Source organism: Melospiza georgiana, chromosome 5 (assembly GCF_028018845.1).
Source record: "Melospiza georgiana isolate bMelGeo1 chromosome 5, bMelGeo1.pri, whole genome shotgun sequence".
In the NCBI taxonomy this organism is placed as follows: Eukaryota; Metazoa; Chordata; class Aves; order Passeriformes; family Passerellidae; genus Melospiza; species Melospiza georgiana.
This window is the reverse complement of record NC_080434.1, coordinates 28,082,273-28,109,337: the sequence shown is the minus strand read 5'-3', so window position 1 is coordinate 28,109,337 and position 27,065 is coordinate 28,082,273. Positions and strand designations below refer to the sequence as shown.

At 40.0% G+C, this 27,065-nt stretch overlaps 1 protein-coding gene across 2 annotated transcripts in view; it reads right to left on the bottom strand.

Moving 5' to 3' along the window:
* The window catches only part of PTPN13 (protein tyrosine phosphatase non-receptor type 13), an 86,494-nt gene that overhangs the window by 47,700 nt on the left and 11,729 nt on the right, over positions 1-27,065 (bottom strand). For both annotated transcript variants that reach the window (XM_058024539.1, XM_058024540.1), the window contains exons 4-6: positions 24,350-24,535; positions 21,321-21,414; positions 9,332-9,895 (exon numbers count right to left, since the gene is read on the bottom strand). In XM_058024539.1, the coding sequence (XP_057880522.1) occupies positions 9,332-9,895; positions 21,321-21,414; positions 24,350-24,535 (844 nt within the window). The remainder of the gene's footprint in view (positions 1-9,331; positions 9,896-21,320; positions 21,415-24,349; positions 24,536-27,065) is intronic.

Below are 27,065 nucleotides of genomic sequence, written 5' to 3'. Positions count from 1 at the left end.
CTGACTATCCCAATGCAGCCACCTCCTCTGAATCTCCCTCAACATCACTTCCAAGTTAAAACTGGTATTTAAAATACCCTTTGAGACCCAAGACAAAAACAGATCCCTCCTGCACAAACAAACCAGGTGCAAGTGTTTGGTGTGCACCTCTTGCATGTAAAAAGCAATCACCAAACTCAGTCCCTGGCTCCTTTATGATATGAAAAGAAAAATATCCAGAGAGATAAAGCAAGCACTGGAAAATTATAATTCAGCTCATCTCTGACATCCACAAAATATGATTAACAATCAATTAGTAAGCCCCTAGAGGATATTTAATTAACCAGAACAGCTAAACTGATGTGATGAGAAATCAATACAGCAGTCTCAGTTCCTACTCTCAGGGGATTATATAAATAACATACAGGAGCAAAGGACTCCACAGAAGGGGGTATGTACTTGACATTTGCAACCATCTCCCAGAACTCTCCTAAGCACAAGCCAACAACCATACACAGAATGTGCATTAAAGCAGAACACACACACACAAAAAGATTCTCTACATCTTGGGAATACCAATGCTTCACTGTCAAAAGGAGACAAAAAACCTCAGGTGTCCTCATTTGCAGAAGGCTGTTTCTAGTCTGACTATAGTTAATGTTTTTGGAAACAAAAGCAGTGATATAGAGAAAGCGCATGTAACTGCTGTGAAAACAAGTGCCAGTCACTACAGCAAGGAACATGCAATGCAAGAATACAAAATGGGGAACACATGAGCAGATGTTTCTGGAGGCTGCAGCAAGGAAATCAGAAGTTCCAACTTTTCACACCCAGAATACAAAATGCGGTGAAAAATTCTGAGGGACCAATAAACCTGCTGCTTAACTTCTGTTAGGTCAGATGACAGGTTATTCAACAACACGACTCATACAGAATTCCTACACAAGTAGGAAAAACTCCAAATAGGAAAGAAGCATGAAAAGAAGTAAGATAATGCAGTACTCCAAGAACTAAAGTTTGTTTATGTTCATTTTGGACTGTTTCCAAAACCTTCCTCTTTAAAAGCCTTTATTCCCCCAGTTTTTACCCAACTCACTTGAGATGTGTTGGGAATCTTTAAGAAAACTGGGAAAGGTAAGCAAAGCTACAAATCAACTCATGAAACCAACAGGTCTCACCAGCCCATCACAGTTGCACAGTTTAGCAGGATAAAACCCAATTTATCCAAAGAACATTTTGCCATTCAACTCTCAGAAAGGAACAGTATGGGCCTACAGCAAGATGAAAAGAATCCACTGGGGCTGTGTGGGAGCAGTGAGATTGCTTCAATCTTCCACAATGGCTACTTTCAATGTGGTGGATTTTACAACAAAGAAATCTGCCCCCAGTCTAGCAATTACTTGCCTACCATGGGAAATAAAAACCAAATTCAGCGGGTAGCTTTTGGAGATGTGTTTTCAAAATGCTCCTAGCCCTTAAGTGAGGCATCAATCCACACACAGCACTGGAGCTGCAGTACTGAAGTGTTTAACTAAAACCAGACCTCTTGTTTCCCAGTAGTTTTATTAGCTGTAGGTTTTTCAAGTCTGCTGAACTGACTTTGAAGCAAGATGATGGAGAGGGAACAATAAAAAATGACGTGAGATTTAAAACAGACTTATTTTTTTCCACTTAGTCAGCAGCCAGGGCTTCTCAAATTGGACACAAATTATGGCTCCATTCTGGTTCTTTGAGACATTGAATTTTGAAAACACCAAACCCATGATAAAACAGAAATATGCAGTTAAACCACGAGACAAGTGTTTGTAGGTGGTGGCATGCTATGGGACTCTGCAGGGTGTTTGATTTCTCCTGACTCATCCTGTTAGCAGGGGCTGGTGCCATTGCTGTAGGCCAAGAAGTCCATGAACCAAGAAACAAAAAGCAAAATTTCCACACAGTGTTTATCTCAATGTTGTCACAGATCCTCACATAAGGCCCAACAAGGCTCAAACCTACTCACAAGTAGAGCTGGAGAGAGGATCACACTCCTGTCTTGCCACATCCTTCTCCCTAATCAAGACCACACAACTTAACCCAAGAACACAAGCAAATGTATTATTTTCATCTGCTGGAAGCATTCAACAGCCTTTCCATGCTGGGCTATCAGGCAAAGTTTCAAGGCAATTAAGAAGCTACATCCTGAAATTTCATGTAAATCCTCTAGATTTACATCCATTTTGCTCAGTTTAGAGAAAACACATACAGATGTGGAACTGTTTGCTGCTGGGGCATCTTCCTTCCAGTTCTCTGCTGGCCTACACAAACATCTGAGTACACCTCCTACACATCCCTCCAGCACTGCACCCCCTGTGAACCAAGTGCCTTTTTCCAGGGCACAGGCAGAATATGTATTGCAGACCTGCAAATACTCCATTAAAATGTAAATATTGAGAATATTCTATCTATATGCTTGCATAGTCATCCAAATAATTTATGCTCTCTCCTCCAGCAAGTTCTCCTCAATTCTAATGTATCATATTAGAATTTAACTTCAAAGAAGGCACTTGGATCATGTCCAAGCTAAGCTTCTAATTAAGAATTGCCTTCCAAAGGTCACAAGTCCCAGTTCTGGGATCAAATTAAAGTTTAGCTTTTCATACAGAAGTTCCAAAAGTAAAGACAAACTTCTAGACAAACTGTCTGGCTGGGAAGGAGCTGAAAAATGACAACAAAGGCTAGAGACTACAATAAAACAATTTATCTCCCATATTTACAATTTTCCCTGGGAATTCTGAATGGCCTTGGTTTGCTGTCTTAGTTTCTTGGGGTTTTTGGTTTGTTTTTTTAAAAATTTTTGGTGACTGAAGAGAGACTTCAGAACTGATTTCACTTCTATAAACACCAAGCATATTGTAGCAAAAACAATTGTATCAGTTATTACCTTCCTTAACATTTCACTGTTTAGATTACATCTTTTACCAGAACACTTTGAACGATTTCATTCCTTAATAGAAAAAAACCATGAGCTTAAGCACGTTTTAAGAGTTTGTAACTAAAATGAATATACAGAATTTGTACTAACAAGTGAAATAAGCATGATGCAAAGGTAGATGATGCATTACAAGTTGGAGAGTCTGTCTTTGTGCTTTTTCAAGTTCCCTATCAAAACCAGCAGAGCCTAACCTCCCAGGCACATCGTGCAGCATGAAATAACAAAACACGCTATTTACACAAGGCGAGACCCGCAAGCCCAGACAAGTCACTAACAGAGAGCCTCACTTCAGCCAACTTCAACAGAAATCAGAGAACCACATTCAGCTTGGAATTTCATTATCCTGAACACCAGTCACATCAGATACCCAGGTTTTCAAATACACATCATTACAGAATTATTTCTGGCGGCACAGAGAAGGCAGCAGAATTAAACTGACGGTTTCGTGACAGGGAGAGAGCTCTCGTTTGCCCTTTGAAGTTTGCTGGTGGGTGCCTATTACAGGAGAGTAGTACTATAACACCACTTAAAACACATTAACTGTCCTTCAGGAGAAGCTGGGACTCACTTCTTTTCCCATGAGTTAAATCAATAAAGGAGCTTCATGTTTGCTTTTCCTTTTTCTCTTTTCATCTAAGAAAACTTGAACTATCTTATTCAAGCCAGTATAGGTTTAACAGGAAGGACATCGAGATCCAGTTCAAATTCCTGGTAGGGATCCACATCCAACAACTGACAAAGGAAGCTATCCCATTCAGACTTCCAGGGGGGCAGGCTCATTCTAACTTGCAAGGTCTCCACCACTCACATTCCACATGAGAAAGCTGTACTGCACATGCAGTCCAAGTCAGCAGCTACCCAGGCATCCCCCAGGGAGCTCCATCTGGTGCTGAGGGCCTGGCAGGACCTAATGTACCTTAGATTAGATGTAATCTAATGTAGAAAAATGTAGCCTTGGAAAACTGCAGAGAACTCACATCTCTAGTGCTAGGCTGGAAAGTAAAACAGAGAGATTAACAATAACAGCACAAAGGTCTGGTAGGAACTCAAGAGCCCTGTATTTAGAGAGACACCCCTGTTTTCTGGATCTGGATCATGCCATTGGGATAAGGTATGTAAACTAACACAGGCCCAGACAGAGTTTGTCCAACGAAGTTGTTTGCCTGTTTTAATTTAAATGTTTTATCCAACTGAGAATGCAATGTATTGACTAGAAATTGACAATCTCAGATTGTGTGAGCTGCTGAAAGCTCGATAGATGAGATAAAGCAGATGCCATTCTGCTGTGCAATTATGCAATTGTTAGAGCTGGTTTACTACCCAATGTTAAGCTGTGAAACTCAAAACAAAGTAATAGCTGCTGATGCCATAGTACTTGTATTTTACAGATATCCCACAAATACTTTCTTCCTTGAAAAGCCAGCATCTCTTGTCCCAGTAAAATCAACAGCTGGAGTTCTCTAACCAAAATAGCATCAGTCCATTATCCTACCTCTCAGATTCATTAAAATTATTTCTGAATATTGTTCTACTGGACACACCAACCACATGAGAATCTATTTTGTCACAAATGAATTTAAATCACACTGCAGCACCACCGAGACATGTGCAAACTGCCCCTTCCTTTGCCTTCACGTGCAAACAGATGTGCCATTGTGCATGACTGGAATGGCCCACAGTGAACTCAGAAACCCAGAACACAGAATTCAAGAGAAAAAGGAAGTATGTGCACTTCAATGATGTCACAGTGCTAAGTTTGTAATGCAACTATGCACTTTTCCCCCCCTAAATCAAATCTCCCATTTAACCCAGTTCTACAGAAATTCCCAAATTCAAACTTCTAGGGCTTAATCAACTGGGATACATTTGCTACCAACAGCTACCTGATTACCTGCAGAAATTTTCCCTTATTCAAAAATGCACCTTTAAACGAAGAGAGTGCCTAAAATCCAGGCCTTTAGAGTATCCGTAACTGTAATCTTTAACTGCAACCTTCCCAGCTAAACACAGGCTGTCATAACATGGAAAATTCATAAATGGGGTCCAAATGAGTCTTCAAGGTGGCTAATGAGAAGTTTCATGAGATAAACACATGGAAGAAGACTTAGGAGGAAAAGACTCTTCTCTAGAAATATAGACTATTACTGCCACTTCCTGCTGACTCTATGAAGCAAGAACAATAATTGGACAAAAACCATAAAATCTGAGGACTTAATAATCGGGGTTTTTTGTAGGAAAAAAAATAAAGGTAGAAATAGAGAGGAAGAAACACAACTTGTGGGTCTGGAATTCACATGGTTCCCAACTGCAAAAACATTTAGCAAAGGCTTGAGAATTTTCCCAAACCACCCCCATTTCCCCACCCCTGGATTCAGCATTCCAGAACTTCGGCAAGATCAACTTTTTCAGTATCCTCCCATCTTTTTTTGCCCTGTATGCTATTTCAACCCACAGCCAGCTATATTACTGCTCTGGTTTTGTTCTCCTGTATTCCGCAAGGGCATGGGCAAGCTTTATGCTCCCTCATGTATCTCACAACATCCTCATAAACAACACTGTGTTTAAAAAAAAGTAAAAAAGGATACTCATTCACTCAAGTAACACATAAATCCTTTCACTTTGAATTATGCATTCACTCAAAACAAAGAGTGGGGGGAGGAGCTGCCTAAGCAAAAGGAGAGGTTCAGACAAGGCTACCATTACCCTCTGACAGCCTTGTGCCTTGCTACTGAGCCATTGGCAGGCAGGCCTAGGATAGGAAAACTTGAGTGTGTGTACACTTGACAAGCGTCAGGAGATACAGTTTGGTGGGAGAGAAGGCAAAAAAACCTGGAGCATGGGGGAACAGATGACACCTTCACACTCTTGAGCTGCAATGCAAGCTTGCAAAATGTAAAAGATTGTTATTTTCTCTCTGAAAGAAATAGGACACTATCAGCAGGTGCCAGGCAACAATTTCTGATTTCAAAAGAACACTAAAAACAAAACCTGCTCTCTGGGTACAGGTAAGATGTTTGGGTTTAACACCTAACAACTTCTTAACTCTAATAAATTCTAAGGTCACAAAACCTCCATAACAAAACAAGAATGAAGAAAAGGGCAAAGGCGAAGAACTTATTGTCTTGGCAAAATTAACACATATTTTTAGAGTCTCTTATTAGTGATCAGAATTGGCTACACCATAAGTCAAATAGCAGACACTTGGCCTTGCCCCATCTGGCTAAATGGCACCTAATCATAAACAATCATCTTCAGTATAGAAGAGATAAACAACCTCAACCCTGAAACTGTACAGCAGATTAACATAAGCCAGCAAGTTCAAGAGCAAGGCAGTCACAAGGACATGGTCCTTGGAAGCCTTTTGAGGCTAAATCTGAAATGTTGTAATAGTATATTATAGTGCAATTTAGATGGTCTGCAGCTCACTACAAAGTACCATAGCACAGCTGTAATTAAAGCTCTGTCATTCTTTCCACTATAAACTCTGCTTTTCATGAGTTTATAATTTAGATTGTAAAAATCTGTTCTGAGTGAAAGCTTGGCAAACCAGAGCCTGTGCATAAGAACATGTTCTTTTTCCAAGGCAGTCAGCTCCTTAAGGTTTTATGAAAAGCAGAAAAGTTTTCCAGCTTAACCCAAAGTAAGGTAAAGAAAAATAAGCCATATGTCACTTAAATTCCTTTGTAGTTTGAGGAGGGAAGTTTTATCTCGCCAAATTCAACTCACAGAGAGTCCAATGTCACTTCACAATTCAAAAATGGAAAAACAATGCATACAGCCAAAAGCAGAGGCTTAATAAAATTTACACAGGCTTAGCTGTAACCTAGACCTGGGCTCAACTGAACTGAAAATATCCCCAGACCTACCAAAGAGAAGGCAGATTGTCTCTCCTCTGCTGCCCAACCATAACCCTGTTTCCCGTGACTCCTTGCCCATTCCTCCCCCTCCAAACTGAACTGAACTCTTATCCCAAAGTGCATGAACTTTTGAAGTTAGTTATTCTCCTTCTCTCTTTTTCACTCATGCCTCTCAGCTGCTCTGGTCAGAAGAGTAATTCCACACACATTGACACTTGATAGTGTTGAATGTGGAAATATCTGTCTACCTACTAAGTACTTCAAAATTACATACAACAGTAACACAAAAACTCAAGACTGTATTTTTCATTTCTTTGACAGATGAAACTGGCAATAGACTTTTTACAAAAAATCTTAAGAGACATGTCTCATGTAAAAAAATGCAAGATGAGGATCAGTATGGAACAAAAAAATGAAAAGGGAAAGAAGTCTTAACAGACCAGCAAACTTTATGTATTAAGACTTAGGTGAATTTGCTTGCTAAGGCAGAATAGATACTTCCAGTCTGGTTTCTCAAGCCCTAAAAGACATAACAGCAGCTAACTCCTATATGAAAAAGCATTCATCATCCATCTTCCTAGAATACTCCTTTAAACTGGCTCATTAAAAATTCACATTCACAACTAGTTTCTGGTTCAAAAGATTTTCTTTAAGTAGTTAACTGACCAAAGAAATTGAACAATTGAGAGCCTAAAATATAACAGTAAAGCACACACTTCCACCTTCAAGAGTGAAACACACCTTCCTTGAAAATAGAAAACTCCGAAACTCAGCTACCTGTTGAGAAAGTGTCTTTACTTTTTTCCTAGCAAGTAATTCAGAAGGATGGGCAGTGAATCATTGGCTACTGCCTCAGTCTCCCCTGTACAAGTTTGTCACTCAGCCTCTGTGACTATTAAGGCCCATTCCCCAGTTTACTTTGACTGCACTTTCACCCATTCCCCTTATGAATTGAGTAGTTTCACACATCTGACCAATCTCAGTTTGCAAGGCACGGGCATGTTTTGTTTTCTGCCATCTCCCAATCTGCCCGAATGAGAATGATAAAGCCATTGCTCATCAATGGGTTTGGCCATGCTTTTGGTTTTGCTCTTATGCAACACAAACCTGCACAAAGCTGCACTCCTGAACAACAAGGCTATTGAGCTTTCCCAATGCTGGGAGTGGCCTCCTCTTAAACTCTGTCAGCTGCCTATCCCCAGCGATCCCAGTTGACTCATAAACTTGAGATGGACCCTGTTGATTTCAGGGTCCATGATTTGATTTGATTTGATTTCATCTTAAACCAAAGCCAACCAAGCTTCCCTCATCAGACATCCTGATAGATAACAACAGATAATAAACTTCTATAAAGATAAACAATGGTAACTCTACAGTGTTGCTTTCATCTGTGTTCATTTCTTCAGTGATAACGTGACCCTCATCTCCTCATTGGAAGATGCTGATCTGATAGCACAGGAGAACTCCAGCTGTACAGAAATCACAGCAGCTTTTTAACCTGCCAATGCCATTTCAGTATCACTCCTCCTTTCTGGAACAAAAGGCTCACATGCACAGGAGAGGATCAGCTTCCCGTGCTAATTGCAATACAAGCATGTCCCAAGCTGGCTATAAAGGGCATGAGCAGGCATTTTCAGAAACTCAACCTTGACAAAAGGCTTTATCCTCTCTCCTTAATATGGAGGTGTTTACATCTCAGGCAGAAGAAGGAAGTCAAGGTAGGGTGTGTTTTCCCAGTTACTCCTGTCACACAACAGGCAGGCTAACTCACCAGTTTTTGAGTAAATGCCTGAGCCAGCTCTATACATACAGCTCTTGCAGCACACACCTTGGATGACCAAGTGAGGCTTTCTGGCCCAGCACAAGCAGGATCCAGCTCTGCTCTCCGTTTCTATCCAACGGTCTCAAACTTACAGTCCCTGAAAATCACCCCACAAAACCAAAGAAAATAAAACATGTAGTTCCAGTTCCAGAAGGTTCTGCATCAAGGTAATTTTATAACTTTACCCACAACAATTACAAAGACTTGTTCCTCCCCCATGCATTTTTTAATAAACTGATGGAACTTGTGTGAAGCGCTCCCACTGAAGTGAAGATCTGAACACAAGGCCAAAAAAAATTCATATTTAAGGGCTTAAGTCCAGAGTTATACAGCACAAAAACAGAGATCTGGAGATGAAATTCTGCCTTTCCTCAGGGGCATAAATCCATCTCTAATAGCTGGAGATGAGAATTTTCCTTTAAGGAAAATTGCTTGACAATTGGCTGTTACCAGCTTTTTTTTTTTCCTAATTGTAATTGATGAGCTTGATACTGGTTAGAGATCAACTATTCTGAGTGAGCAACCTGGACAACCAATTTATCTTCATTGACAACAGATTACTGACTTCACTTCATGTAAAAAAAGATGAAGCAAAGCCCTCGGCTGTTTCAAGAGCTGCAACAAGAGACCTCAACTTTAGAATAATGAGAAATCTTTGTTTGATGAGTGGAACACTGAGAAAATCAAAGCTTCACTAACCTTCTACATTCATAGCTTCCCTCAGAAGCTGCAACTTCTTCTGTCTCTCTCTTATCCTGTCAAAGGCACTTGATATTGCTGCAGAAGTTGATGTCTCAGGCATGTGGCGTGTTTGGTCCAGTTTCTGTGGTCCGAAGACATCCAGTGCTATGCTCCCATCAGAGTACCTTGCTTCCTTGTTCCTGGCAGCAGTAGAAGTCCTTACTGTAAATGTTTCACCCTGATGGCTGTGCCTGTGAGGGCCTCCAGCATGGTCCCTCTCAGCTGCCTTGTCAGTAGAGCAAAGCAAATCTGTGGAAGAAGCCCATATTTTCCGTTTGGGAGGGACATCTGTGTGAAGGTGACCTTTTTTCTCAAGCTCATTGGTTTTACACCTATGAGGACAGAAAACATCTTCCTGACCCGAACTGTAATCTGCAGAAATGCCCTGGAAAAACTCTTCCTCGTCTCGTGTTCCTCTGATGGACAGAAATCCCATAGACTTGCTAAGTCCTTTGTTAAGGGTGGTCTGTTGAGAGAAGTGAGCTCTGTGTCCATCAGGCGCATCAACCGTCAGTGGTTTTCCTGGAATGAGGAGACATTTCATACATGTAATTTTCTACCTAATACACAGGAGTCCAACACAAATTAGTCAGAGTGTATGATGAACACACGCTTGGGCATTGGTTTTGCCACACAAAGCATTGAGAAGGCTGCTCCCTCAGTCAACAAAGACAGAAATACAAATGCTTAATACATAATGGCCATTTTATTTCTTTTATTTCTAAAAAGCTCAAGAAAAAAATAAGGCCTGTTAGAATTCTGTATTAACAGTAAAAACCCCCAAACTGTCACATACTTGCTGAAAGTTGTTTTCTCATTAGTTTCGCTTTCAAAATAGCCTGGACTATCACCAAAAATACTACTTAATAATCAATCTGAAATCAGCCATTCCTCTCACACCCAAATACACCGCCTACAGGTTTTAATAACAAGTCCAGGTCTGTTCTACAGATTTACAGATGCCCTGCAATAGAGTCAGCAGCAAGAAAAGAATGACTGTGTACTTAGGAATTATAAAAATCCTGGATCTTCCTCTAATGACTAATTTTGGTGACTACAGTATCTCCTGGCAAATACTCTGAAACCAACAAAGATTCCAGGGTTAAAATGATTCTATGAGTCTGCACCCTTTGAGTTTCACTAATAGATAGATCTGCCAATACTTAGGAAGTTTCGTTTCTCCTTCTCCCTTCTCATGAAATTACTTCCAGAATAAAAGAAACTGCCAGAGGTGGAACCATATCAATGAAATATGTGGTCTCTGAAGAATATCATATCATGGTAACCAAGAAGTTTTTTCCCAGGTGGAGTCAGCATGGCATGTGACTGATGCCTTCCTTAGAGCTAGCTCCATCTTTATGGTGATATTCCCATGTACATTCTTTAAGAAGGAGCAGCCTTGAAGATTTCACTGCAAAAGCCAGCAGTCATGAGTACAAAGTAATCCCTGTGCTGTATCTACTACTCTTAAAGAATGCTACACAGTCCTGCCTGCATCGATTGAAATTAACTGCCCCACTTGCACAGCAGGCTCCTGATGATCTTTATCTAGAGTGTTATCCTTCCAAACAGAATTTCACAGAATGCTTGGAAATGTAGTCACTAATGCTTTAAAAGCTTATGGCTTTTAAAGGTGTAAACATCTTTCAACTCTGATATGCTTCTTCAAGAAGGGCTGTGCTTTTTGTTTGTAGTTTTTATTTCTGTGATATTTAACTAACAATCAAAACCAGCAAGACTCAAGCCGAATGCAGCCAAGTAGTCCCTTGCTTCCTACCACCATGCAAACACATGATGATAAAATGTTAGGGTTCGGATTGTCTAAAGGTGTCCTGTAAGAAATCACACACAATTCCCACATGCTCTAGCCAAGAAAATAAATAACACTTTTGCCAGTGAGAACACACTAATCTTCTAAAAGGATCTGATGCCTCATTTTGTATTTTACAAAGATAGCTTTAATATGAAACTAAACATAATTATCTTTGTGGTCAAGTAAATATTACATTATTACCTTATTCTCAGACTATATATCATCCTAAGGCTGGTGAACTATGTATAATTCACACACAAAAAAGCCTTTTAAAAATAAGTGTTCATTGTGGAGTTCCCACTACCCATCTAAAGCAGAGGGATTGTACCCACTCTGCAAACATGTACTTCACATTCATGTACATGCACCAAGGACAAACATTCCTGAGGATTTTAACTCAGTCATTTGTGAGACAAAAAACTAAACACTGCAGTTGGCTTTTTAAGAAGGCCAACAGGAACACAAATCAAAAGGAGCTTTGAGAATCCTCCCCAGTAATGAGAGTTCCAGGATAATTTTAGGCCAGAAAAAACCAAAACAACCTCCTCTACACACTGTAAAAAAACCCCAAACACCCACTTCTTTAACACTGAAAGCATTTACATCCAGGGTCCTTACTGAACAAAACAAAGGCAAACAAAGCAGAAAAAAACCAAGAGAAGCAGGCAGCTGCAACTCCTATGCACTACCACAGCTATGCACGCAGGATTACTCGCTACAGCATCAGTCATGACTCAGAAGAACATTCCTGCTTCAAAAGATCATTTAGGTCTCTGCACACCGATCCTGTTGCAGGATCGAATGCAAAGAGTCACAAGGTACTTTTGGCACCTGTGGGTATCCTCACCACAGCATTCCAGAGACACAACCCTCTCTTGCTGTGGGCTGGTGAGAACTGCAGCTACAGAGCCCTGTCAGTGAAAAAGAGTGCTGGGGGCAAGGAGCATCCTCCTCACCAAAGCTGTGAATTGGATATACCAGAAGCTATTTCCTGTCTGCACAGAAGCACTGAAGACCCAAGTTCCTTTGCCTGAGCACGCCAGAGATGCTCTCTACTTCCCACCCATTGGGCCTCCTCCCACAAGAAAAGTGAAGGCCACAAGCACTGTCTCATAGACAGTGGCTAGGGAAGTGCTCATGGCTACAGCTTTGCCACTCAGACAGCCAAGGGCATAATGAGGCAGGAGATGAGCTGTCCTGCCATGAAGTAGTGCAGGAGGTGTTCCACTTCCACACTGCTCTTCCACTCTACAGGTCTAACTCAGATCCACTCAGATCTGCAGTCAGGGAGAGATTTCTACATAGTACCAAAATGAATGTACAGCTGGCCTCAACATTCAGGCTTGAGACTGTAAAATTCTCTTGGAAGTCTTTCATCTGTCCTTTATTACTCTCCCCATTGCCACTTCTGCTTTTTATCAGCCTTGCCAATTCTTCCCACCTCTGCAAAACCCATCCCTCTCTACATGACGTTGTTTCAACAAGCTCTGCCCAAACTGACTGACAGTGCCAACATGAGCTGGTTAAAAATCATCCTCAGAGAAGCGGAAAAAATGAGACTTTAGGGCAAGGAGTGCACAGCCTGGGTATCTTGAGATGGCAAACTGAAACAAAGCATCAATAGAGAACTTTGAGACCTGTACTTTATCCCAGCCAAAACTGTGTGCTGCTTTTAGCACCAGAGCAAAGAGGGATCAAGGGCAAGACTTCTCAACACAGAAGTAACTCAAGTGCAAATACCAGTAGTAAAATTGGATTAGGCAATCAGTCCAAGCCAATATTTCTGTTTTTAATAAGGTAAATCTGTCCTCATCCCTTCTTCCTTTTTTGAAGTACTATTATAGACTTTGTAAGTCACACGATCAACTATTAAGGTATTTTCACTTTTTTTAATCCTGGACTTCCTCCACTACCTCGGCACTACTTGGATCAAGAGTCCTAAATGACTGCAAGAAGTCTCTTTCAGCACAAGGCTCATGTATCCAGATTCAAAAAAACAGTACACCTCCAAAACAGAGCAGACTGGAATAATATTCCTTCTTAAACACGTGGCTTTTCAGTTGAATGGCATGCTCAAGTCCAAATTCGTAAGTCAATATGTGATTTATTCTTCAGCTTTCCCCTCCCCTCCCCAGCTTTTATAATCAAATGTGTGGAAAAGTGAAGGAAAGCATCACTAGCAAAAATCTATATATAAGGAATAAATATCTAACTAATGATCAAAAGGAACCTGCATAAGGGAACTTGTATGTCCTTATTATGCAACACTCATTCTACGACCTTCCCCTTTAAAAAAAAAAAAAAAAGTTTGTATTTGTAGTGAAAACTCTGGAGACCTATCCCAAGTATCTTGGCTCGACTGGAGACATTAATTACACCACCTGAGACCACACAGAGATACTCCAGGCTTCAGTTACCCAGGTGTGCGACAGGACAGAGCAGTGCCTCCCTGTTTGTCAGTGAGGGTGACAGAACAAGCCATTGGCAATTAAGATATTAAAATGCTGCAGCATTAAGCAACTTCAAAAGGAATACTTTCCCCTTCCCCAGTTCCTTCTCTGTTGCACTAGACTCTCCTCCTTGCTCATTTGAAGAGTGTATGGGTTCTTGATTCCTCATATCGCCCTCAGGTGTTTATCCTCCACTTGATGTTACATTAGTGCAATTATTTATAATTACTGTAAATAATTCAAATGCAATTACAGTAACTGTATGATTCCAGTGTATAATATATAGTGAGGGAACATATACAATAAAAATAGCAATTAATCACCAGGAGTTCATGATTAAATTCCCTTGTGGTGCTAAAATGAAACTCCAGTTTTCCACATACACCGTCAACTGCCAGATGCTACATTTGGTAAATAACCATAGATCTGCTTCCTTCTTCCTTTGGTGTTTCCAGCTATGAATGTATCTACACCCTTTTACACCAGTGTCATTCACAGACCATCTTTCACTCAGGCTGACAGTCATCTGGTTGATTTTCCTCTGAGAGAGAGCTGTTGTCTAACTAAATCCAGTCTGTCTGCTATTACTTGTGTACCAGCCTGATCATACAGGCAATTAATATTAAGTAAGCACAAATACTGTTGGTACTATCACACACTGTCTATCTGTTTTTGCTGCCTAAACCCAACTCAATTTTCTTTAAAGTCTTTCTGCCTGCCTCTTCCTTTAGTTTGCACAAAACAGAACAACTCTGTTATGGATTTTGACTTGTGGATGTACATAGATGCACACATATGGGAGTGGGGGGTGGTTAGGAAGAGGGGCTGGCAGGGGGAGCAGGGAAAGACTGCCCACATGTGCATGAGAACACCACACACACCATCTCTGCCAGACTGGAAGGTCTCAAGAGAGGAAATTATTATACGGGAGTTTAAAAAACATCTCCCACACCATCTTTGTGCAGAAAACAAAGTAATAGAAAAAACCTCTTTCTCCCCAGACAATGCGGTTAGTTTCTAAAATATGAGTGGGTAGCTGATGGAGGAGTTGGGTTTGCAATCCCTTTGGAGCAGGCTAAAAGCCAAACAGAAGACAACAAAGCCAGATGTGGCCTGTGGGTTGACTGCTAGGAATGGCACCCCCTCTTTTCTTTTCCCTTCTAAATTGTTGAGAAAAATCCAAGTTTCAGACGGAAATATTCCTAAACAATGTATTCTCTGTGAAGGAAGAATTGAACTGGACACAAGGATTGTTGAAAGCACTATATGTAATTGCCAAATTATAAATCCTACATAAAAATTTGCATTCTGCTTTGGACTGACAGCTCTTCTATCAAAAAACACCAAAGAGCTCAAAAGACCAGGAATCTTTTTCAGAACAGTGGTAGTGAGCTTTGCCAAGCAGCACTTCATATTTCATAAATGCAACATTTTACCTCTTCCCTTCCTAGGCACCTCTGCAAGAAAAGGCAACCATTCCTCTTTCCCACTCAGCTTTATGGGTCAGGGTTTTTTGGGTACATTTCTCAACCAAGTAGGGAGAACATCCACCTAGCTACTCTCCCTTTCTGGATTTTTGTGTATCCCAAGAGAAGCTCATTGATACAGCAGCTTTTCTGCTCAGAGACAGCATTTGGCATCTCTAGATTGGTTTCCTCACTGATCCTTGCGTCTGCTCTTGTTTTGGCTTCAAAGTTCTGAGTTTGTCCTCAGCACTGCTCTGGAAACATTTCCAGTAGCACCAGACTGAAAGCTCCCTATACCTGGAGAAATTATACCTAAATTTAAAGATCTCCACCAATGCCAACCACCAGTACTACTAGATGAAAACAGAAACACTTATTGGAAGAAAACAGGAATAGCTTTAGAAGTGAAAAAGAATAAATTTTTTTTTTTCTTTCAACAAGAAATCTTCATCTGGCTTTCATTTGGTTTTGCTGAACTCTGGAAGTTATTCTCCACCTACTCAGTTCTTTTTTTTTTTTCTGGAACTGAGGAGTCAGGGGAAATAAAGAAAAAAGTAAAAATAGTATATTTAACAGATTTACAGATGACAGACTTTCAAGCAAATGGAAAGAAGTTTGTGCTGCAGTTTTTGATAATTTAAGTCTGTGTGTTTGCATTTATCAAGATAATGTTTAAGCTACTTCAGTTTGCACATGGAGGTAATCACCATCAAGTGTTTCTTTATAGACCAAAAGTTGTATTTTCACCCAGATCAGGAATGAAAACATAATACGCAGTCAGCTTCCTTGGATCAAGAGCAAAAAGGGTACATTTTCATTTATTTGAGTTTTTTGTTGATATTATAGAGAGTACTAATCAAACAGTAAAACATTGTTAAACTTAAAAGCAGTTGCACTTAGCATTTTTCATTCAATTTACAACACCTACCATTTTTGTTACACCTGATAGTGCATACAGTCTAATTAAACAGGGAGTTGACCAACATTCACAATTTTAATCACTATTTCCAAATATTTCCTATTGTGTACAGTTAAGGTGAATCGAAATGATATTCAAGCCTTCATTCATGTGGCACATATTTTTGGCAGAGAAAAAGGTCAGAATACAACTGTAATATTATAATATATGAATTGGACTTGCGACAGTTTACCACATTGTAAAAGTCAAGTTAAAATCAGGGATCCTCATGGCAGGAAAGCCAAAACACCTATTAGCTGCATCCCTTTAGAAGATGAAATATCTCCAGCAAAGATCTGCCCTTGGTGGTGATGGATCATCAACTTAAATTAGAACTTTGCAAACAAACACACAAGGTGCACAATTTCAGGTATTTGATGGCTGGGAAGCAGGTTTCCAGGCAAGTACAAGTTAGGGAGATTTCAAGTGAGCATTAAATAGCCATAACATTTATCTTTGAAACATCCTTTTCGAAGATAAATTGTGGCAAAGAGTAACAGAGTAAATTAATTCTTGCTTTATGTTTGGAAGAGTTTGACAGCTATTAAATCTTTTGTTGCACCAAAAGAACTTTATGAAGCCAATTAAGTAACTTTCACATATAATTCTTGATGTAAGAACTCTTTTGAGGTCTAAGGCGTTTTTAAGTACAAAAATTAAGTAACTCATTGGTTCAGATGACTCATGACAGGTCTTACTGCTTTTATTTCTGCTGGCTCAGTCAGTTCCTAAACACTGTGTTCCGAATATGACTTGACTAAAACCAAATATTCTGTAATATTAATTTACAATAAATTACTTCTGCAGCCAACCCTGCTGTAAAACTCATTCACCAAGATAGCCACAGAAAGTGAGTCATGGAAGAGACCAAAAAAAAAATTAACTGGGGAGAATATTAACACAAAGCTGTTTATTAATTTAATAATTATCTTGAAGACAAAGAGATGGAAATGAATAGCTGAAAATATCGAAGCTGGTTACATAAGGTGAGCAAAATATTTGATTTAAACATGTGAGGTGAAAATATTGTTAACTTAGGATAAATGTTTTGAAATTAAGTCCTGGCAATTATAATTGTGGATTAACATGGTATAGAAAATTGATCCTAATAATAATGAAATTCAAATAAAGGAAAAATCTTATCATTTTACAAAGACTGCAAGTATCTAAGGCATTAGTTGGCTACTCTCCAATGAGAAGCACATCTCTCTTACTGAACCATCTCTTGTGTTCATGAACTTAGCATGACTTAGCAGCACGATTTAAGTTACACGCTCCAAGTAACTTTCCAATACTATAAAGTTCACAAGAAATTACATTCCCCTTATGCTGCTTTTTTCTCCATATGACAGCTATTCTATTCAACATGAATTCTAAGATTTTCACAACAACTCAAGAGACAAGTCCTCTGTCCTTTGCAGCAAAGATTGCTGCTCACTGTATTTACTTTACTAATAATACACTAGAGAAATGACTAGGAAAGTTATACATATTCTTATGTGCACCAACCTTGCTCCCTCCAATCATCCCAGTGCTAAACTTGACCCAAAATGTGTTCTCAGAGGCAGTTAAACCAGAGAAAAGGGTAAAAGATGACTCACAGAACTTCTAACTCATTAGAAAGATGAAGGTTCAAAACTGTAATTGTCTCTTAGTAGCTTACTGACCTATTAAATGTTTGCCAATTTGCAACTGGACTAAGAGGCATTTATTTCAGCTACAAACAGCAGCAGAACAGCACAGCGACAAATCAGGGAAAAAGGACTTTGTGCCTTCCTCAGCAGTTCTGGTTTTGTAGGCTTTTTTTTTAAATTGTAACATTTTTCTAAAACCTTCATCTGGCCTTCTACTTGTGGCTCCTCAATTTATGAGATTATGAGATTATATTTGATCAGCACTACATTCTGTAGCTCACTTTTCCTGAAATTTGCAGCTGTGCTCCCAGGGCAGCTGCACTGTGCTGTTATTGACTGAATTTGCACCAGCAAACCAGCACAGCATTGCAGAAAAAGAAATAACAAGCACTGAATCTCCCTGAATCAAATGCAAGCTGTTGCCCATTAGTATCAGACATCCATTTCACTGGGTCCTCACTAACTTCCAAATACATGACTCAGTGAACTTAACATCAGAACTGACAGTAAAAACAGAACTGACAACAGCAAGAACTGGTTTGGTTATTTGAGGGGCTCTGTTTTGTATATTACAATTCCCTGAGGTCTCAGCAAAATGAAGATCAAGCAATGGATCAAAGATCAAAATAAAGAGAAGATGGTGCTATTAAGGCATACTAGGAAAACTGACTGATAACAGAAGCAGAATTGGGAAAGGTTTTGGAGAAGCTAAGAAGGTAGTAAAGCTTCTAAGGAAAAGAAGAAAAATTAGTTCCACAAATAAATAATACAGTGATACAGAGAAATTGGAAATGTTGGAGTGGAAGCAGGTCAGGCAACATATAAAACAAATGAATGAGTGATTTCCATTTTTTAAAATGATAATAGAGACTCAAATATCAGAAAACATGAAAAATATTTTCTGCTTCTAGGGATGGGGGGAAGACAGAACCATAATATCAAAATATCATAAAGCCTACAAGGTGAGTGAAAAGCAGTTGTGCTCATTGACAGCTCATCTTGAAAAGAATAGAAAAAAATCAAGTATTCAAGAGCATCTCATTAATAACTTGTACCTTTCAGACCAAGCTTGGAATTATGCAGATAATATAATGTTTTCACTGGAAGGGTGAAGCACAAACATTTATTCCCTGGGCTGCCACACATTTTCTGTAACATTCTACACATGCAAGCACTTTCAATGAGCTTCACAGGAACAGGTGTTAAGGGACGAGGACTATTCAGCCAGCTTTGTAGTCTGGGGGTTGTCAGGTTCTCTCATTTCACAAATATTATTTGAGTAAAGATTCTATTAAATTAGAACTCTTCAGATAGTATGAAGTTGCCTAAAAAGAGAACTTTTCTTTCAGAAAGTAACTTTGACCAAGGTTGCTTAAAACTCTCTGTTAAACTTACTGATTGACAGCAGCTGAGCCAAGTGGACTCAGTCTCCAAGAATAAGAGGAAAAAACATTCTACCCATGACATTTTTTTCAAGTTAGAGAATATGGTAAAAAAACAGCAATTGGATCATCTAGTCTACTTCCTCTGAGTTAAAGACAGAGTCCTCAGAGGAAGTTTCAGACATTACATCTTATTCACCCTGATGCTGACCCAGAAAGCCACAAAGATATTGGCTGGAGTCAATAGAACAATCTCCAAAATTCAGTAGAACCTAAAACAAAAGGTTTTTTGTTAAGATATAATGAAGACACTGGGGACAAGCATTACTTCAGGAGAAAGAAAAATCTGCTGAAAAGTTTAAATGCAGTTGGGATAGGAAAACAAATGGTCAGAGAAACAAAACTCCTCAAACCACAAACATTTAAAAAGAGTTAAAGATTTTCTACGAAAATGAATAACAAAACAGCAAAAGACTGGTCAGTTGTATTAGAGAACAGAAAACTACCAACAACAAAGAAAAGAATAATCAGAGTTTGCTAATGCAGTGAGAACAGACTTGAAAGACAACCCTGCTATGTCCCCAAAACTTTACAAATATTTTGATCATTACCAAAACACAGTTAACTATGGTTACAGAATAAAAAGCAGAATAGGGGATGGAAAGAGGGCATAGAAATGAAAAACTTGAGGTACTAAGGCATTATGCTTAAACAAAGTTCTTGAAAAAAATACAGAATAGGGTACTACTGGCAAAAGAACAAAGGGGTATAAAGAAACAGTGATGCTTATTGGACAACACTGGAGACTAGAAAGCATAGAGTTAAAGAATTAACAAATTCACAACCAGAAAAGTAAGATTCTGGTTCAAACCTTAAAATTAGTGGGAACCAGGAAAAGAATTTATTTTAAGAAAGCTCTTAAGAAATTCAGAAAAGGCAGATGACACAGTTTATGAACCCAGGGAACTAGATTGATCCAGTCCCAAACCCTGTATTTCTAAAAGATCTCTCTAATGCTAGAGAAATATTCTGGGGAAAAAAAAAAAAAAAAAAAAAAAGAGAGAAGAACCAGTAAGAAAACAAAGCCCCTGAGAAAGCTGTCAAAACAGCGAATTTGTGCCAGAAAATAAGAAACAGCTTGTACCAGAAACTGTTCCTAAAACACTCAGTGCTGTAAGGGAAGGGCTGACAACCACTGCCATAAGTGTTTTATATCAAATAGTAGCATAATCTAGCCACATCTTAAAAAAAATTATATACATATCTCAATAAATGAAGACTACCAATCCCTTGACAGACTTGTGTCTAATTTCTGCAGTTCATATTGTCACTGACAACTTCATGGGTTATTTCAGTTCCTGCTTTTCACTGCATTGTTGCTTGACACAAAGCCAAAGAACAGAGGAGCAACTTGAGCACATCAGCAACATATCTTTGTTGCAATGACTTAGACTGGTCCAAGCTGATGCCTTATGAAATGTTCCTGCTCAGCTCCACAATTCTTCCAGAAAAATTAGAGACCAGCCTTTTGGAAGAATACATCCTCTTGCCTGAAAAGCCTAGCACAAAGCTGATGCTGCTGATGCTGCCAATGACCCTAAACAACATCTGTGATCTTAAACAACAAAAAGTCATGGCAAACATCAGCATTCAACCTATATCACTTTATCCTTTTTCCTCCAACAGCAACCATCTGTCTCCTCCCTGGTCTCCCAGTTTCCTCTTTCCTTACTTCCCTGAAGTAAAGTACAACTCTACCCGGCGTCCATATCTACCTCACACTATCAAAGCAAAGCAGAACTGTTATAGAATATATACCACTTCTCTTCAGGAAAAAAAAAAAAGGCAGCAAAAGAGCTTTGTGTGCAGGGAAAAGAGTTTAGGGCTCCTTGGGATGCAGGAAGAGATGTTTTGTGCAATTGGAGCTATGATGAGGGAGCAGAGTCCACAGGAAAGAGAGGACAAGGCAAAGCTGCTTCCTGTTCCTCTAGCTGACCAACCTCCAGCTGAAAATCTCCTTTCTCCAGAAACAAAACATTTGGCTGAGAACCTTTAAAACCTGTTCCCACCATAAGGACTGAACTGAAAAAAGACAAGTATTTTCCTGAAACCATCACCAACTTTTAGCTAGATACTGAACCACCAGAGTTCTGTGAATGTAAGTAAGTCCTCCTCTATTTGATTTCTTCGTTTGCAACATCTGCCCAAACCTGGTCTTCCCCAGGGCTGTAATGAAGCACTTACCTGTGGGAAGCCCTTTTCCCCTCAGCCTCTCCCGAATAGCCTGGCTCCTGTCTGGCTGCAATTTTCTATCTCCATTACAAGACAGCTGATCCATCTGCAAAAAAAGGCAGTAACAAAGTTAAAATGTTGGGAGAGCTCATATTAGTATGAAACAAGCGTTGTTTTTATGTAAATGCACAATATTAGTCAGTGTCAAAGAGGTAAGTGCAGAATGGGAGTTCAAACTTTTCAATAAAGAACTGATTCATCAGTGAGACATCCCCTCGAATTATCCATATTTGAACAGTGTGTGCTTTATTTAACTACACATTTGGTCTACCTTTTTTCCACTAAGAATGAATTAAGTTCACAATTTAAACACATCCCACCCCTACAGCAAACTGAAGGGACAGCAGCACACAAAAACCATCTTCCATGATTACAGCATGACTAGAACTTGCCTAGTTCTACTGAGGAGTTTTCTGCATAACAGGAAGAACTGTCTTGTACCCTCACAGGACTGACTGCACATGCCAGGTCACATGCACCCATTTGTGAGCAGCCTCTTCAGCCCCTCAGGCACATTCCTTTCACGTGTCATTCCTTTTACTCCCACTAACTTTTCACTTAACCTTATTTTTTTTAAATCACAACTTCCCTAGGAAAAAGTTTCACATCTACAATCATTTAAAGAAGAGTTTATTTGTTACAACAAAATATTCTTAGTGAGATCCTTCCATATAGTGGGAGTGTAACCTGGACAGCAGGAGGGAAGGAGAAATCAAGCAGACTTGACAGTTACAATACAACTCAGTTAACATGAAACAGACTGAATCAGCCTGGGGCTATATTGCCCTTCACAAAGCATATTAACGTGGCAAATGAAAACATTCAAATGGGACATCTCAGCTGTGCTTCAAATGACCAGTTACAGAGATAAGACCCCAGGAGCCTTTGATGAGGCCCATCAAGATTAGAGCATGCCAACCTTGGAATAATAAGTTGCACTCTGCAACTTATTTATACAATTTATACAATTTTCTTGTTAAGTTACAAAATTCCAATACACATACAGAGCATTGAACATTAAAACCAGCAGGGCTGGCTGGTTAAGGTGCACAAAAACCTAGCAGCACAGCTATGCTGTCATTGCTCTGTTAACTCTTGGTTCTGTTCAGCTAGGTTTTTTCCTTGTCTTCTTGCAAAGCCAGTGCAGTGACACATTCAGAATTAAAAAGGTCACTGGCAGAGGAAATAAGCAAAGGTTGAGCACTGGATGACTGCTAGTCCCACTCCTTCATCAACAGCATGGACAGGAGACTGGGAGCACACTTGCTGGATTCAACTCCGCACTGGATTTCAGAACAAGTACTTGGGAGCACTGTTACTTCGTGGGCAGGCTGGGCTAGATCAGTCTGCCACCCTAACCCCAGACTCCCTGGAAGCCTGCTGACAAGAACAAGAGGAGGGAAAGCAGAAAACTTGCTACCCTGAAATGGCCATCAACAGCTTGGAGAATAATGACTCAGAGTGGCTGTTTCTATAGCTTGTGGCCTGATTTAAAATTTGGATCTTTATTTTACTGCTGAAGGCCCTGTAGCCTTTTATTTCACTGAACCACAGACTTGGCAACTACACAAGACTTCAGACACTACAGTGAGGAGCACTGGACTGACAGACATACCTCACAGGCTAGACAACGCTTTGTGGAGCTCAGGCTCAGCACTATTTCTGGAGGCCTGGCATAATCAGCTGCTGTCAAATGTTAGACAAATGCAGGGACCTCTTGCTTTTTGCAAGCATTTCCAAACCAGATATATAAAGAAACTATCTAACAATTAGATCCTACCTTTTTATTAAAAAAATGTGAGGGAAGCATCAGCAAATAAACATTTTTCAAGAATTTCAGTGCTGTCTCCCTAAACAGCAATTTTTAATTTACATGGACCTGCTGTAAAGAATCCAGAGAAAGGACACCAAGCTGATTAGAGGGATGGAGCACCTCTCCTATGAGGACAGGCTGAGGGAATTGGGGTTGTTCAGGCTGGAGAAGAAAAGGCTTAGGGTGACCTAATTATGACCTTCCAGTACCTGAAGGGACCCTACAAGAAAGACAGAAAGGAACTATTTACAAGGGCATGTAGTGACAGGGCAAAGGAAAATGGCTTCAAACTGAGAGTAGATTTAGATTAGCTATTAGGAAGAAGTTCTTTACTGTGAGGGTGGTGAGGCACTGGCACAGGTTGCCCAAGGAAGTTGTGGATGCCCATTCCCTGGAAGTGTTCAAGGCCAGGCTGGATGGAGCTCTGAGCAATTTGGTCTTGCAAAAGGTATCCCTGACCATGGCAGGGAGGTTGCATCTAGCTTTAAGGTCTCTTTTAACCCAAACCATTCTATGATTCTATGACAATATATGGTCTTCCTTGATTTACTTAAAATTATTTAACTATTCTGAAGTTATGCTGTAATGGTTTAGGTGAAGAGAGAAGTTGCCCATCAGGAATAGTAACTTTGCAAGATGAGCTCATGCAATTTCTTTCACTTCTAAAAACAGTTTGGTCATTTTTAGACAATAAAATCCTCCACAAGTCTCATAATCAAGAGCTGAGCGGAAGCGCAAGAGAATTGGCACACTGCCTAAAGAGTCCTCCTTTCTGTTAATAAGAAACTCTCCAGAAGTCAAGCATAACTTCAAGTTAAAGTAAACTTACAACAATCATTTCTGAAGCATTTCAAGTAGCAACAAGTCTAAGCCTTGCCCTACAGTTCATCACCTTGTTCTCCTGTTTCTCCCTACTTTTTTTTCAATGAAGAAAGTTCACGAAATGACTTCCTGAGAAACTCATGAATGCATGTTCCAGGAGGAACTGTCAAGTGCACAAACTGCTACATGGGGACAGAAGCTGTTCTCTCCTTTCATCACTCATCCTTGTCAAAATTGCAACATACCAAAACAAGAGGAAGAAAGACTGCAGAATGACTCTGAATTAGCACTTTAGCTCTCTTCCTGCTCACCTCTATTGTTGCCTCAGATGCTGACACAGACTTACCCCAGACAGGCTTCCCAGAACCAGCCTGACCAACTGCTTCACATAGGAGAAGGAAGGGGCACAGTTGCTGTTCCTTATGTGGGCACTGCAGGCATCCAGGACGGTCCGCACAGACACGCGGGCGTAAATGACATCCTCACACATGCCCAGCAGGATGCTGTTCAGGTGGTCTCCAAGCTTGATGGGCTAGTGACAAACCAGAATCAGTTTTAACAGTGACTTGGGGGTCTCTCAGAAACAAAGGACACTCAACAAAGCACATTAACTATTCATGAGACTAGTTGCCTACATTACCTGAGTGTCAGTTTGAAAGTCACCACCTGGGAGGTGAAAAAATAGTGGCTGTAGAACAGGAGAGAAGCATTCAGCCTCTGAATTCAACCCCTACTCTACAACAACCTGGCCTAAACAAGCTGCCTGATCTGCAAGGTGAGGACACCAAATACTTTTTCAAACACTGAATGAATAAGTGAAAATAAAGCAAAAGGGAAAAGGTTCAGAGGAAGTTTTAATCCTTAATTTTGACCCTTCTGCTGCTCACAAATATAAAATTCAAACCTCATAACAATAATTTTGTACAATCCTCTGTGGTCATTTTCTGCAGTTCCTCACCTCTCCAATATTTTGCAGCAGATGTGTTAGCAAAGTCCCAAATTCCAGTGATATCACCAAACAGCATCAACAAAAAAGGAAGGAATAAAACAACCAAGCCACTGCTTAACAAAGCAGAGCTTCATAACTGCAGGACAACACCCATACAGTCTAAAAAAATAAATCCAGATGTCTTTCTGCTCTCCCTGTTGTTCAGTGAATGCAGCACCCTGAAGGTGGAATATCCCTCCCCAGGGTATGCAGCAGTCAGTGATAACACTTGTTCTCAGGCACTTGGGACCTGAGCTTTCTGATCTGCAGCTCTCCCAAAGTGGGTGGTCACCCACAAAGTACAAACACTGTCAGGCTTTTTGCATCACAGAGTGCTTCCAACAATTGCAATCTTTCAATCTTCCCTGTGTGAGCACTCTTAAGGTGAACCATAAAAAAGGCATTCTGGACCACCCTGATTTAATTAATGTAGGCTTTTCCCATCTATCTGTTTATCAGTACTAACTAATAATAAAAATCATGTATGTGAATAAGATATGAATCTCCTGTTCAGCCACACTCCAGCAGAGAAGCAGCTCATTAACCAACACAGGCAGACAAATACAGAAAACATATTTAAAAAAAAAAAGGGAAAATTTGCACATGCAAATTAATACACAATAGTAATGCCATCCACAAGATTGTCCTTTTGCCAACACTAACTCCACAGGACACAGGATCCACATGACAACGTCCCAAAGGCAAATTTCTTCCAAGCATACCCTCACCACATTGTCTTTGGGGAAATACTATTTCATTAGCAGGTAGAGCATGCCTTCCCACCATATTACTGAGAAACTGCTGCCACACTCTTGACACCAAAGAAAGAAATAAAGAAAACAGGGACTAAAATTTACGCCTACATTCCTCTCAACACCTCCCTTCTTTAAGTCACCTACTTTAAGGCACTCTCCTGCTACTGCTGAATACTGCTCCTTTCATCTCCTACAAGACAGGAGAGCAAAGAAAGATAAAAGCCCTGGTATCTAAGAAAACTCTAGGGATTTTGGGACAGGCACAGTAGGCATTATGACCAGGTAACCCTAAATAGCCAGAGCTCCAAAGTTTTCTACCTCACTTAGCTGCATTCAGGCAACTACTTCCAGGTAAGTACAACTGAGATCCCAACTACCACTCTGTAAAAGAAAATATTAGGAACTAAATGCCTAAAATGCTGAAGTCTTTCAAAATTTTCTTCCTTACTCTTATATATAGCATCAACATCAACTAGTAGGAACAAACCTAAATCCAAACCACAAATTGCTTCACCCACAGCTGCAAGTCCATCATTAAATGCTTTTTCAGAAGCATTTCACCTTATTTTGACTATTCTAGATATTCACTTCTTAAAGTTTAATTGGGGGCAGGGAAGGAGCACTGAGGAAGATAATGAATCACATTCATCTTCAGTCAGTTTTGGCAGGACAGTCTAAGAGTTCTGCTGGGTGTGTAAAATAACCACATTGAGCAATAACACTCAGCTCTAAGCAGTCTGCAACTGTGTCTGCACTGACTGACAAATCAATAGCAAGAGTCTACTCCCTGTTCCACAAAATTCATACCCTTTCTTGGCCATTGTGAAAGGTAAGTATGTATATGTGCCAAATCCAGACTCACAGAATCTACAGCAGTGTGGAGAACAAGTTTATTATGTGTAAAGCAACATTGTTACTTCAATATTTATTTTTATATGAGCCTAAACCAAAACAACTTATTTTCTCCTTTGTCAGCAGATTAAACCACTGTCTTTCAGCCTGTGGCATTACAGGATAGACCAGCCCAGATGTATCTTCATGGAAACTAACACAAACGTGCTATCAGCACCTTCTCCCTGCAAGACAACACCAGACTTCACAAGAAAAAGCTCCAAATATGGGAAAGGAAACTTCTGTACTGGGCAGTGACTGGAACAGACTGCCCAGAGAAGCTGTGGAGTCTCCCTCACTGAACCATCTGGATGCAATCTTGTGCCATGTGCTCTGGGATGACCCTGCTTGGGCAGGCAGGTTGGACCCACTGTGGTCCTTTCCAGCCTGATCCATTCTGTAAAATTCTGGGAAAGGCATCTTACTCC